Genomic DNA, 14,749 nt, shown 5'->3' with positions numbered 1-14,749 from the left:
GGCGCTACTCAAAGTATGTGAGATCCTACATGCAGCAGGCCTAACCATTAATGGGGCCAAATATGACATTAGCAAGCCCAGCCTGAAATTCCTTGGGCATATTTTCTCAGACCGGGGCATTACGGCTGACCCAGACAAGATAAGCGTGATTGTGAACCAACTGAAGTCACAGAGCTCTGATAATATCTGGGCATGGTGGGATATTGTTCCCGGTACCTCCACAACTACGCCACTCTCAGGGACCCCCTGAGGAAGATACTCAAGAAGGACGCGCCGTTTTCATGGAGTGCCGATTGCAAGGACATGTTTCAAACCATCAAGGATGAACTCGTCACTAGCTGCAGACTAACCTACTTTGACCCCAGGTAGTGCAAAGAAATAATGGTAGATGCCAGCCCTGTGGGGCTGGGGGCCATACTGGCCTTGAGCGGATCTGCAACACAGCCCCACCAACACATTGTCACCTATGCCAGCAGAGCCATGTGCCCCACTGAGAGGGCGTGCTCACAGGCTGAGAGGGGGAGCCTGGCAGTGGTGTGGGCCTGTGAGAAATGTCACCACTTTGTAATTGGATGCTCGTTCACCCCCGTTACAGACCACCAGGCCCTGCGATCCCTCTTTGGGAACCCAAAACCCCAGATGCCCCCACAAATGGAGCGTTGGGACATCAGACTCCAGGAGTAGAACTTCAGCATTGTTCACAAACCAAGGGGGAAGTCAAACCCAGCAGACTACCTATCCAGACACCCGGAAGAGCAAGGGAAGGACACAGTGGCTATTACATCCAGTATCTGTCGGAAAACGCCCTGCCCCTGACGCTCACCTTGGCAACATTCACAGACAAGAGCAAAAGCAATGCCACCTTTGAGGCTGCAGTTCGGCTAACCAACATGAATAAGTGGAAGAACTACAGACACGAGCTGGAGGCGAACAAGGAGGAGGACATGAAAGAAATAGCAAGGATGCTCAAGATACAGGGCAAACTAGCCACCACTGATCAAGGAATCCTACTAAAGGAAAGTCGCCTAGTGGTACCCAAAACCCTGAGAAAGGCCATTGTCAACCTGGCACACAAGGGCCTCTGGGGAGTGACAAATACAAAGAAGATACTAAGCAATCAGGTATGGTTCCCATACATGGACGCAGTGGGGGATGACAAAGTAACAGATTGCCAGGCCTGTCAAAGAGCAGCAGAAGCCATGGCCCCATGCCCCCTACGGATTGTAATGCTTCCTGAATGCCCATGGAAACCGGTTGTGCTAGACTTTTATGGACTCCTGGAAGAAGGAGGACACCTACTGGTGGCCATGGACGAATACTCCCAGTTACTCGTTATGAAGCAAGTGCAGTCCACGGCATTCCACAATGTGGCAGGAGTGTTGGATGAACTGTTCAGTGAGTGGGGCATGCCAAACGTAGTGAAAACAGATAACTGGGCCCCCGTTCCAGAGCCAGGACTTTGGGAAGTTTTCAGCGCATCTAGGATTCCGGCACCAGAAGATCACACCATCATGGCACAAAGCAAACAGGATGGTGGAATGCTTCATGTCCACCACCAAGCAGACTCAGCAGAAGGCACTTGTTGACCAAGTACCATTCCCTGAGGCCCTGTACCAGATGCTGAGGAGTTACAAGAGTAGCCTGCATGAGGCTACCAGGAAGACTCCAAAGGAAATCATGATTCGGTACAAGCCCTGGACCCGCCTCCTACAGTTTGAGGACTATACGGACGATCAGGACGTGGAAATCAGGAAAAGGGATGCTGAGTGGAAGAGGAAGGTGAAGATATGTGCTGCCCAACGGAGAGGAGTGAGAGAGCCACCGTTTCCTATTGGAGAAGAAGTACTAGTCTGTCAGAGATAGCAGAGGAAAGCTGACACCCGATATGACCCCAGCCCACTCCAAGTAACCGAGGTCAAAGGCTCCATGGTCACAGCGACAAGGGATGGTGGTGACATAACCCACAGCGCCTCCTTCTTCCGCATATTACACACCCCAAGTGCAGAAGTCATGGAGCCACCAAGAGGAGGCAAGGAAAAAATGAAGGAGACAGAGACTGCACACAAGGACAGATCCCCAGAACTGCCAGTGGAAGACCTGGTGGGAACTGGCGAGTCAGGAGCAGGAGAGACGTGCGAGTCTCCAGGGCGACCCCGAAAGAACCACCACTTGAGAAGTTCCATTATAAGCAGGGGGGATATGTTACAGAGTAATCACAGTTTGGGACCTTTAAGAGGGAGGGAAACACGGGAGGGAGGGCACTTGGGAGCAGGTAGGAAGGGGCCGGGGTACGACAAAAGATGTACACAGGGAATGCATGAATAAAGAAAGGTAGCAATGGAATACTGGCTCCTAGCAATTATAGAACAGGGCCAAGCAACCCCAACAACAGTCATGCTCTCCCTCACAGACAGCCTCTTACCATCCCTTTCTGCCTCTCTCAAGTTCATTGCAGACACTGGTCTGTAGCAATCAACGTAACCGAGAAAGAGCCAAAGGTGGCTCACTTTGGTGCTCCCTGACCAACAATGCACAGAGCCTGGCTGCAAAAACAAAACAAGATTACTGATCTTCTTTGGTTCGCCTATAGCATCCAGGTCATACAGGGAAGCCCCATACTTTCTGCAGTTAGTTTCGTAGGGTAAAGAAGATAAAGCAAAACAAAGGTGTACACATAACAAGGAGTAAACACCAGGTTAACCAGGCAACGATATTTTAAATAAAACAGAAGTATTCAATTACTTTTTAATTATACATGCTAGAAATGTCTTCTTAATGGAAAAAGACTATGCTTTCTGGAACTAAATGTGGGGCTCATGTTGGTGTCCTCCGAAGCATAAATGAAAGTCTCAACGCCTCCATTCACGCTCCGGGGGATTTTCATTGTTTCTGAGAATGGAGGGCGGGGCCGAAACAGGAGTACGCTCCCCCCCCATTCACCCTCTGTCTTCAAAAACAAATGGGTTTTTACTCCTCATGAGATTTTCAGGCTAGTAAAAAACCCATGGTTTCCTATGTAAACCACCTGCTTTTTACACCGTCTGCTTTTTGCACTAGCAAAAAGAAGGCGGTTTCCTTAGGAAATCATTGTAAACGCAACCTGCCATGCATACATAGTAGGCAGCGTTTACTCGATTTACACTGCAGAGAGCAAAAGAGAAGAGTATAGAGGCTTATTTACAATTCTCATTTGCACTCCACAGTGGTATGACGAAAATCCAGAGGAGACGTATTTGCGTATGACGAAAATCCGAGGGGACGTATTTGCACGTAAGTACAAACATAAGCAGTCCACTCTGGGTAATCTGCAATGTAAGGAAACGTATCTTCTGTTAGTTAAATACAGGTGTAAAGCAGGGGAACTTGATGTGTTGTCGTATTGCCGGTGCAATGAGAATATTATCATTTCAATTCCAGTTGTTCTGTTAAGGTGCTGAATAGCCTGGCGATGGAAAACTAAAGAGCAGTACCTTGTGGCTGTCAAGGATGAAGGTGTTTTTATGGAGCTGTGAGCATCCACATAATGCAGATTGGTCTGAAGGGTTGCTGGGGTGTGGCACCACAAGGTTTCTTCTTTGGTTTGTAGAAACATGGATGTATATAATGCTGAAATGTAGTAGGGTGATGTGACGAGTGGAAATGAGGGCCCTGACACAACTTAACCTAATGCAAACCAATCTCTCCAGGTCTGGAGGCTGCAGACTTCAGCCCCCCCACCCCCAAAAAAAATCATGCATATTTTTAGATTCATTTAATAGCACAATACATTATTCCAGTTGTATAGGAACCCTCGACCTGTTTTTCAATCTCTGTGTTGATAGAAGACATTAAACTAATGCACCCCAGGCTTTTTGTAAAACATGGTTCACACAGTTAAACTTCGTGCCATGTCTTCAACTTACGCCCGAAGCACAGTGGTATTCAAACCTTTAATGCTGAGTCCCCCATTGAGTAAAAATGTTGTTGCCAACTTCTCCCCCGAGAACATGTTTTGTTAGATGCCCTCTCTCCCCCAGATGACATATCTGCTTACATCTTCTATTAAAAGCAGTTAGCGCACTCCATTTTGGAAGAGCATTGCACCCCTCCTCCCGCCGGACATCATTCGGCAGCCCCACAGTTAGAAGACCGCTGGCTTACGGTAATATCCGGGTGCAAGTCCTTACAAAAGAAGTAGTGGGGCTGATTAACATAGGGCATCGACAGGAAGTGACATTTTTGGGAAATTACATTGCATAAAGTGACTACACAGGAAGTGACAGCACAGTTGCTAGAATGACACCTTGAATGAATGAATGCTTGAAGACCGTATTCTCTTTGCTGGTCAAAAAAACAAGGTTGGAATGCATATAGCATAAACTGACCAAAACGCAAGGCTGTTTGAACCAATCCACAAAACTGTACAATGCTTTAATATACAACAAACACCTCAAAACCAGTGTTGCACCAGACCTCAGACAGCTTGCACCCTCTTCTAGCAACTTACCTCCCATCCTCATCTAATTCAAACCCTCTCGCCTAGTATGGCTTCAGAGTATTTTACAACACAGAGCCTCCTCTTCTAACTCACTTCCACCTTCCAGTCTCCCCCTCCCCTGTCTCCTCTCCTACCCTCATTTTCTACCGCCAATCTGTGCCCCTTTTCGACATTACCACTGTTCTATTTACTACAAAAACTGGGCAGAAATAACAGCGACTGCTGCTCTGGCCTTCCAACCATGTTTTAGGTAACCAACCCTCAATGTTCCAGGAACGCAGGCATGGGCCTTTGCCACCCATAGCATGAGAGATCCAGAGCGCAGCAGGATTTCAGCTCACTGAGGGCACCCTGCACTATCTTTGGAATACCGTGCAACTCTCATATGGGTATTGTTCAATGCTTCATCCGGTACTGTATTTGAAAATGATAAAAAAGGGACTCATTTAGAGTGATTACACGGAGGCCAAGTGAAGACCCTTGGAGCTGCTTCAGACACTGGATGCACCTCGTCTCCAATGGGAAATCGCCCCATTCGGTAAGCACAATAGTGGAAAAGTACCGCTCACCCTACACTACATTCCTTTTTCAATTACTTAATATTAGAGTCTTCTTGACAAACGGCCTTTACCACAAATGGTCAGCCTCTTCTCATTAATATTCACTCCTCTATCCTTTTTATGCCATTATTAAATGGCTTTTTTTTTACTTTGTCTCCCTATAAACCATACCCTAGCTCTTCTTATTCCATCAAAATTTCCCCTCTACTATTTTTACTGTGCACCAAAAGTTTCACTTTCTTAGCTCCTGCTCTCCCCTCTCAGTTCTTCTCCCAGACCTTGCCCTTCTGGAGTGACATGTATTCTCAAGGAACATTTGCAGCAAAGTGTGGTTTAGGCCCTACTCACCATAGAGCTTTTGGATCTCAGACCTGTCATCGGAGCTCAGCTGGAACTGCAGAGGGTCGCCCACAGGACCCTGGTAGTAAGGTCGCATGATGGAGCGCTTCAGAGAGGAGTGTGCCAGGCCCAGAGAGTGGCCAAACTCATGGACCGCAACCGCAAAGAGATCCGTTCCAAAATCGTCTGCAGGAATAACATAAAACAGAAACTAAGGTGGAGTCAGGCAATTCCTGGCAAATAAGGATTCAAGGTTAAATGAAGCAGATGATACAGTGAGATGCATATTTAACTGCAAGATGTGCAGAACTATGTCATCAGATTTCCAAGGGAGCATCATATCAATCACATCTACTGAATGTCAATTATATCCATGTCTATATGAGAATAGATATGTATCTATATGCTCAAATAATATCTAAAAAGAAAGGATATGATGGCATCTTACTGGACACACAACCTTAACTGAGCGTCCATGATGAACAATAGTCACATCTCTCAGATCAACACATGACACATTATAAAATACCAGTAAGAGAAACAGACTTTGACCAAGGTCCATGTTGGCTGGACTGGTAAGTAAACAAGGACCTTGGTCTAAACATACACTACATACATTTGATAGAGCATGGCCACAATTGGCAATGGACTGTGTTTTTGGTAGTGGATTGGGCCAATTTGCTGTTGCTTTTTGCAACATAATTCTGTGTTTGGCCGACTCGTCCAGCAAATGTTGACCACCACCATCATAGTCAATGTTACAACCCGAATCCTTCGCCATAGTCCTTCTCCTTTATCACAGACCTACTCCTTACAGTCGTTCATCACAGCCCTTCTGTTTCACCTGTCCTACTCCATCACAGCCCTCCCTCTTCAATAGTCCTTTGTGATACTCTTTCTTCTTGGTCATCACCCTTCTCAATCACAGTCCTTCATCATAGTGCATTACTTTTGTTACAGGCCTTCTCCTTAATCACAGTCTTTCTGCTTTGTTACAGTCTTTTGCCACAGTCTTTACATTTTCTAAATCTTAGTTTTTTGTAGTCCTTCGCCTACATTGTAGACCTCTTTCTTCGTCACAGTCCTTCTCCATCCTCACCGCCCTTCTCTTTTGTCACTGATCTTCATCACAGTACTTCATATTCATGAGAAATTTTGTGCAGGCCTTCTCCTTTGTCACAGTCCTTCTACTTTATCACAGCCCTTCTCTTTTGTAGTAATTTCCTTCACCCAGGGCTGGACTGGGAACTAAAAGAGGCCCTGGAAATAATTACTGGGGACCAAAAGAGGCCCTGGAAATAAAGTTCAAAGTGGCCCTATATGACACATTTTCAGCAAGCCCAATGCTTTTCCTATGAGAAAATTTGGAAATACCACAGAAAAGAGGCCCAGGGTGCAGAGGCCCACCAGGAAATCTCCAGAGTTCCCTAAAGGCCAGTCCACCCCTGCCTTCACCACAGTCCTACGCCTTCACTACAGTTCTTCTTCTTTGTCACAGTCATTCTCCTTCATCACAGCTATTCTCACTTGATAGTCATTCTTCTTCATCGCAGCCCTTCTCCTTCATCAGTCCTTCACCAGTCATTCCTTCTCTTTCAGAAAAGTCCTTCTTCATAGTCCTTATCCTTCATCACAGACCTTCTTCTTACAAAGCATCATCACAGTCCTTCATCAGTTCTTCTTCATCACAGCCCTTCTCTTTTGTGAGCCCTTCTACTTAATCAAAGCCCGTCTTCTTCATCAGTCCTTCAGCCCAGTCCTTCTCTTTTGTCACAGACCTATAACTTCATCACAGGCCTTATTCACTGTCCCTCTCCTTTGTCAGTCCATTGTTACAGTCAGTCTCCTTCATCACAGTTCTTCACCAGTCCTTTCTTCTGCTTCATTATTCTTCTTATTATTATTCTTAATAAAAGCGCAGCTTTTCCAGACTTGCATTTACTAACCTTTTGTCACCTATGTATCTGTTTGCCTGATGTAGCCCCCATACCATGAAGAGCGACTTTACCAGGCTTGCATTTACTTACCTTTGGTCACCTATGTATCTGCATTGCCTTATGTAGACCCACACCCCATGAGGCGTGGCTTTTCCAGACTTGCACTTACTAACATATTGCTACCTATGAATCAGTTTGCCTGTTGTAGCCACCCACACCCGAGTTGCGGCTTTCCCATTTTGTACACCCATCCTAATGTTGCATTTTAGCTAATTGTACCTGCACCGTGATACCTCAGGTTCTTGGGCGCTGCTATAAATGTTACAATATAATAAATAATTAAATAGCATTAGAGCGCTCCACTCTGACTGTCACTTCCCCCACTCCCTTGTGCTTCTTGTTACTGTACTTGCACGATCCGAATTCTTGCAAAGCCTAGTAGGACCATTTTTGTTATTCTGTTCCGCTTTTGTAATTCTTGTTACTGCACTTGCACAATCTGAATTGTCTCAAGGCCAAGTAGCACCTTTTTTTGTTACTTTACATCCCTGTTCCCCCCACTCTTCCCTTGTTGCGCCTTAAAACACTGTCTGCTCTATAGGTGCATTATAAATACCCAATAAATACAATGAATCAAGGTATTTATTGAGAGTGGACCTGGCTTCAAGAATCAACAGAGCTCTTTACAGAGGTATACAGCAATAGATATACACAACAGAGCATTTTACAGAGGTATACACAGTAGAGATGCATAATGGAGTGCTTTTTAGATGTAACAACAGAACAAATATACAGCAGAGGGCTTTACAACCTTGTGGCTGTGAGCTTTAACTTTGAATCTTGCCACTGTTAGATTATGCCACTTTAAACCAAAATGTTACTGTTGTGAGTCGCTAACTTTGAATCTTGATGCTGTGAGACTCTATCACTTTAAACGTTTATGCTGTAAGCTTTAACTTTAATTTTGAAAATGGAAGTTTGGAAGCTCTGCCTTTCTCGCACTTCGGAACTCCAACTCCTTGCTCTAATACTCTAATACTCTGAATCCCACTGCCAACTCTAACCACTTTATGCCTGCTGCATCGAACTCTGCTACTGTGAAGCGGGGGCTCCACCATAACGATTATTTGTGCAACTGAGAAACAACCACCACAGAGAGCCTGCACCTTAAATGCCATATCATATCATAGCACCTGGGATAGTCTGCCCCCAAGACATTCTCCCTCTGGGATAGTTTTGCCGTAGGACAGTTCTACTCCTAAGATATCTATACCCCTTGAATTACTTGAGCCCCTGAGACAGTCCACGTTTCAAGATATTTCTGCCCCAGAGAAAGTTTCTTGCCTCTGGTATAAGCCTACTCCTGTAATAGGTTCAACGCTGGATTGGTGTTGCCCCTGGGATAGGTGACGACCCTGGGATAGGCGTTGCCTCTGGGATCGTTTTCTCCTGCGATAGGTGTGCCCTGGGATAGGGCGACCCTGGGGATAGGTGTGACCTGAGATAAGTTAATCACCTGGAGAGGTTTACCCCCGGGAGAGGAACACTGACCAAGGAAAATAAGCCACCACATCCAATCTGTGGGACAGACATGAAATACGCAGAAGCAAAACTGAATTCAATACACCGTTCATCACAAGAAACTGGCGAGATGCAAAGAATCACAGTCAAGAGCTGACAAACGACCCAGAAAAGAACATCAACCCATAATGCAACCTTCTCGGTCTTCTTAAAGGAAAAACAGAAATAACAAAACCGGATACAGAATCAAAAGGAAAAGCGAATAAACACCAACTCAAATCACCAATGCCACCCTCAAAGGACAAACAAAAATAAGAAAACAAAAGAATACACTGCAAACTAGTCAACGCCAGATCAGTCAAGACACACCACATATACATTCAAACTCCTAAGCGAGAGAGGAACAGAGACACTATTCCTCCACCAAACATGGTTAAATCAATATTTCAAAGTAATCGCACATTAATCCCTACTGTGAGAAACCTGACGGTATTCTCCCAACTACTCCACTGGGATCTTCCATTTAGGAGGCCAGGGAAGGGCCATCGCTTTTGGATCCCGACCCTGGGGGTGGACAAGCGAGGGAGGATCACCTGAGTGGAGAGTCATGGGGGATTGGGAGGAGAAAACCCCAGGGCGAGACATGGTATTTCCCCTTTCCCTATTATAAACCAACCCACTCTCAGCCTTAATGGGAAATGTCCAATCACACCCCATCCCCCTTCCCCATTTCCAATAAGTACATGGACGAAGAAGAGGCAATCGGAAGCAATGAGGATTACCCACAGAAACAACATAGTAATACAAAGTGAGGTTTACTTTGTAACACCTTTGAATTGTCCCACTAATAGAGTCAGGCAAGGTCAAGCACTTTACTCCAACTGTGCACACCTGACTCCAATTGACTCTCACCTGCATTATAAAAAGGGTGGTTCTGCCAGAAGCAGAGAGTGAGCTGGCGATGCTGACTGGACCAGGGGAGCTAAGGAGCTGCATAAAGAAAAGCCTGGAGGATCCGTAGGAGAACGGCGTGCTGAGACGCTGGCCCGGTGTTTGTGAGCAGCTGCAGCGTGTCTAGGGAGCCGTCTCTCCAAGAAGCCAGAGCGAAGCAGCCTGTATCCTGCTGGTGGTGTTCAGGGAAATGCGTGTTCCCTTGGCACGTGTGCCGGTCCCAAGGGTGACTGAGTGGCAGATGGTGAGACCGGACCACAACCCAATGTAGCCAGGAAAGACAGTTCAGCAGCGCTACGCTACCCAGTGAGTTTCGAACAAGTGAGAGAGAGAAACACGGGAGCGTACAGTTGGCTGGAGCAGAAAGGAAGAAAAACAAGATTTTGTAAAGCGGCATGGAGCGGAAAGTGAGAGTGAAAGCATAAAAGGACAGAAAGTAGGAAAGAAGGAATGAGGAAAGTGTAAAGAAGGCTAAAGCGCAAAAGCAGTGCAGAAATTAATCAAAGTCTGGAGTAAAGACATTTAAACACGCTAGCGGCGCAGAAATAAAGCAAAGTCCAGAGTAAAGAGATATAGAAGTAAGAAAAGGGTACTGATGACCGAAAGAAGGAAACATGTACACTGAAGAGTGAAAGAAGTGTGCAAGAGGAAGGATAAGGAAACAGACAAGTGCAAGTGTGCACGATAGAAGAGATAAGTGTGTGCAAGAGCCACAACACAGAGAAAGTAAAGGAAAAGAAGGTGCAAGTGTGCACAATAAAGTGAAAGAAACAGAGCGATAAAAAGGTTTGTAGGAAGCATCCAGGGTTGTACTGGGACATACATTTGTTTCCAGCACCAATGAAAAAGGGGCCCACAGTTGCAAAATGCTATTCATTCCTTTTGTGTCACGGTTTGAATTCCATGTCAAGACGGAGGCGAGCATTATGCTTCATCTTCAATGTATTCCTGTCTCCAGCAGTTTCAACAATAAACACATGTTTTGTAACTTCCCATTTGGGAAAAACATATATTTTATTTTTTTACTTTTTCATCAAAGAAATTACATTTTCTTTCTGTACCAGGCACACTGTAGTCTCAATGTCCTGGTCACGTGATCCTAGTCCTTCCACTTCCTGTTTTCTCCCTATTCTTTCCTGCTCTTCATGCAGATAAGTAGCTTTAATTCTTAGCTGCGTAGTTTAGGCTTATATCTAGCCAAATACTGTGAGTTAGAAAGCTAGATTTTGTATTTCAATAGCACGCACAACAGACAACAAAACATCTGTGTCAAGAAGTAAAATAATTCGGAGCGTGCAATGTATGCGCAGTGACTTTAATCTTAGTTTTTCATTTCGGAGCCGGCGGCCTGTGCCGCATTCACGGCACGCTTGGGGCTCACCAACCTCCTTCACACTCGCTTAGATCAGCCCCTATCCCTTGGGGAGGAGGAGCTGAATTTGCACAGCCAGCGCGAGTCCCGTAAGGCAGCCCCCACCTTCAGGGGGCGAAGCCATGCTCACGTAAGCGCAAGGACACGCTGCAATAGTGCGAATCGGAGCAAACAGCTCGTTGGATAGGAGGGGCTGCCACACGTAAGATACGTTCATACAATGTTTCATGTACGCGCTTCACACCGGGGAAGAATACATACTCCGGAGAGAGAAAAGACACTTCTAGAGTGTACCTTACACCCGCGGAGCAGGTAGTGAACACCAAAAGCCCTCAAATACAGGAAGATAACACTCAGATTCCATAGCCAGTCACAGGCTGGCTAATAGTGGACACAGAGGGCAGTATACAGAAGCCTGCTCAGCAGGGCAAAAGGTGCAGCCTCAAACTATATACCACAGTGTAGTGGACGTGCCACTTTCCTGGAAAGGTATTGTAAGGCACATTACAGCACAGACAGAATGACAGTATTTGAGTGGAGCGAAGACGAGCAAGAGGCAAACTGTTCTGAGGATTAGGCCTATAGCTTCAAGGAAGTGCAGGGGGACTCACTGATAGAAGCAGTGCCTCAAGGTGTGAAGCCCCTGCAGGAAAGACTAGAAACCATTGAGACATTTCTGAGCCAGAAGGAGACAAGCAGCATACCAAAAGAAAGCATGTCCACATGGGTCACGCCAGAGGAGTGTAAGAATGCCCGGAAGAGAAAGGACTCTTCTGACCCCCGAGCCATACAGAAGGAGCATAACTGAAGACCCCGGAGGCTACTGACGCATTCATAAGATTGCGAGACGCATTCATACAGAAGTCGGCAGTGCCAAGCCTCATGACCCCCTACCCAGGGGAATATAATATGGGCAATAAAGGGCAATACTCTGAAGAGGAGCCCACAGGGTCCCCCAATCCTCACAAGATGAGTACAGTAAAGGGAACGATGACGTACAGCCCCCACCTAAGAAAAAGTTGAGGACCACTTGGCCGAATGAGCAGCAAGAGATACAGGAGAGGAAGTGGACCCATAGATCCTCGCTAACTGGGCGCAAAGGCTAGTATGCCTCCTGGGCAACACTAATTGTGCCATTTCATCTGAGCGCAGAAGAGGACTGCTCCTTAAAATAGATCCCAAGATAGGGGACCTGGCCTCCTACAAAGCAGGTGACGCAGCCCAAAGACTACTATTTGGAGAGACCTTCGGGAAGGGGAGGTTCATTTTTACCTACACCTCCTTGGAGAAACCCAAGCGTCAATAAAGAAAATATTCCCTGGTAGGGTTTTTGCCGGGTCCGGTCAGTATCGAGGCCGAACGACCGGTCGCTACCTGGCCAAGAGAAGTGCACAGAACAACAGGGCCCAATATTGGGAGAGGAGGCAGCAGGACACTTTCTTTCCCCCAAGAGGACGCTTCCCGAGAAGAAGGCGAGGCAGAAGACAGGGAAGAGGACAGAACTTGCCCTCAAGTGAGACAAAACATGTACCGGCCAGTGGGGGGGGACATTAACATTTTGGGAGAACTGGAACGCGCTTTCCAGCGATGCATGGGTATTGCAGACAGTCAGAGGGCTGCAGCTAAAATTTACACAGATACCCACACAATCCCTCCCCCCGCAGGTAGAGAAGGAGATCTTACATGCAGAGCTGCAGAGTTTGGCCCTCAAAAGAGTGATAGAGCCTTGCGCTATAACCCCGAAGTTTATAAGCAATATGTTCCTGGTACACAGAAAGTACAAAGTAAGGCCTGTAATAAATTTGAGAGAGCTGAACCGCTGGGTGGTTTACCACCACTTCAAGATGCAGGGAATCCATCAGCTCAGAGGTACCTTCAGACAGGGAGATTGGCTCATGAGAGTCGATCTGAAGGACGCATATCTCACGATACCAGTTCAAGAGGAAGATCGCCCCTTTCTAGCATTCGACTGGGATGGGAGATTTTGGCAATTTGCGACAATGCCATTTGGACTGGCCCCAGCACCATGGGCATTCACGGAACACATGAGGCCGATAGCCGCGGCAATCAGAGAGAAAGGGATAAGGATGATAATATATCTGGACGACATCCTCCTGAAGGCAAACAGCAGAGAAACGCTTTGATACCAGACAAACTGGGTAACAGACCTCCTGACGTCCCTAGCATTCCTAGTGAATTGAGAAAAATCAGAAGTGATACCAGCGAGGAGGATAGAATTCCTAGGGTTCGTCATAGACACCAGGATGGCTACTCTGGAGTTGCTAGCCAGAAAAATAAGAGATATAAAGAGAGAAATAAGAAATTGCCTCAGCAAACGCGTAATCTCCCTGTAGACGATAGCAAGAGTAGTGGGTCTGCTAGCAGCATCGATCCAAGCGATATTTCCAGGGCCCCTACATTATCGAGCCCTACAACAAAAGGAAATAAAACACTCACAACAGGGTCTACAATATCATCAGCTAGTACCCCTAGATGTAGATTCGAAGACGGAACTAGAAGGGTGAATACAGCATATGGATGCCTGGAATGGGAAAGCCATATTCGGCGATCGGCCCGACCTGGTGATAGAATCAGATGCCAGCAGAGCAGGCTGGGGAGATCACTGCGGAGAACTAGAAACGGGGGGCAAGTGGAGTACGGAGGAACTCAAATTGCACATCAACTGTCTAGAACTATTAGCCGTATCGTTCGCGATCAAGGCATTTATGAAAGACAGAGTGAATTTGTTTATCCTGCTGAAGATGGACAATATATCAGCAGTCAGATAATTCAATCCTTTAGGAGGGACAAAGTCCAAATTATTAGCGGAACTAGCCAAGGACTTCTGGAACTTCTGCCTAGAGTCAGGGACCTCAGTAGTAGCAGAATATCTCCCAGGTTCGCTCAATGTAGTGGCAGACTGGAACTCCAGATTCCTAGCCGACTCCAGTGACTGGATGCTAGACAAGACCATCTTTCAACAGATAGAGGTGCATTGCGGACCAGCACACACAGATCTGTTTGCGTCCAGACTGAACGTGCAAAAGAGCAGATACTTCATTTGGAGATTAGATCCGATGACGGCAGCCGTAGATGCATTTCTCCAATATTGGAGAGGAGAGATGCACTACGCCTTCCCACCATTTATTAGAATGATCAGAGTGTTAACGAAAGTTCGCAGAGAGAGAGCGACAATGATAGTGGTGGCACCGATCTGGATATTGCAAGTATGGTTCCAAATGTTGATGGAACTAGTGACTGATTACCCGAGAGTACTGCCCCCAGGAGACAGCCTTCTCACGGACCCAGTTGGGTCGTACTGAGAGTGAGAGGGACACTTCCGCTGATGGCGTGCATGATAGCAGGAGATGCTGGAATCTCCCAGGAATTTCGGCGCAGGCTGCTAGCCTGATCGCAGAGTCGTGGGCACCATCGACTAGAAAGATCTACCACGCAGCGCGGAATAGATGGTCACAGTGGTGCAAAGGGAGAAGCCTTCATCCTGTTTCAGCCCCTTTAGTAGAGGTATTAAACTTCTTAGTGGAGCTACTCCAAGACGGGAAAGCATATAGAATGATTGGAGTATACAGAT

The 14,749-nt window shown here is 46.5% G+C and overlaps 1 protein-coding gene across 2 annotated transcripts in view; it reads right to left on the bottom strand.

Moving 5' to 3' along the window:
- Window positions 1-14,749, bottom strand: part of LOC138513759 (matrix metalloproteinase-17-like) — a 318,211-nt gene that overhangs the window by 124,337 nt on the left and 179,125 nt on the right. For both annotated transcript variants that reach the window (XM_069628846.1, XM_069628847.1), the window contains exon 5: window positions 5,386-5,562. In XM_069628846.1, the coding sequence (XP_069484947.1) occupies window positions 5,386-5,562 (177 nt within the window). The remainder of the gene's footprint in view (window positions 1-5,385; window positions 5,563-14,749) is intronic.

The sequence above is a fragment of the Ambystoma mexicanum genome, chromosome 12 (genome assembly GCF_040938575.1).
Source record: "Ambystoma mexicanum isolate Mex_15411 chromosome 12, UKY_AmexF1_1, whole genome shotgun sequence".
NCBI lineage: Eukaryota > Metazoa > Chordata > Amphibia > Caudata > Ambystomatidae > Ambystoma > Ambystoma mexicanum.
Note: the sequence above shows the minus strand (reverse complement) of the source record. Positions and strands in the feature narration are given on the sequence as shown.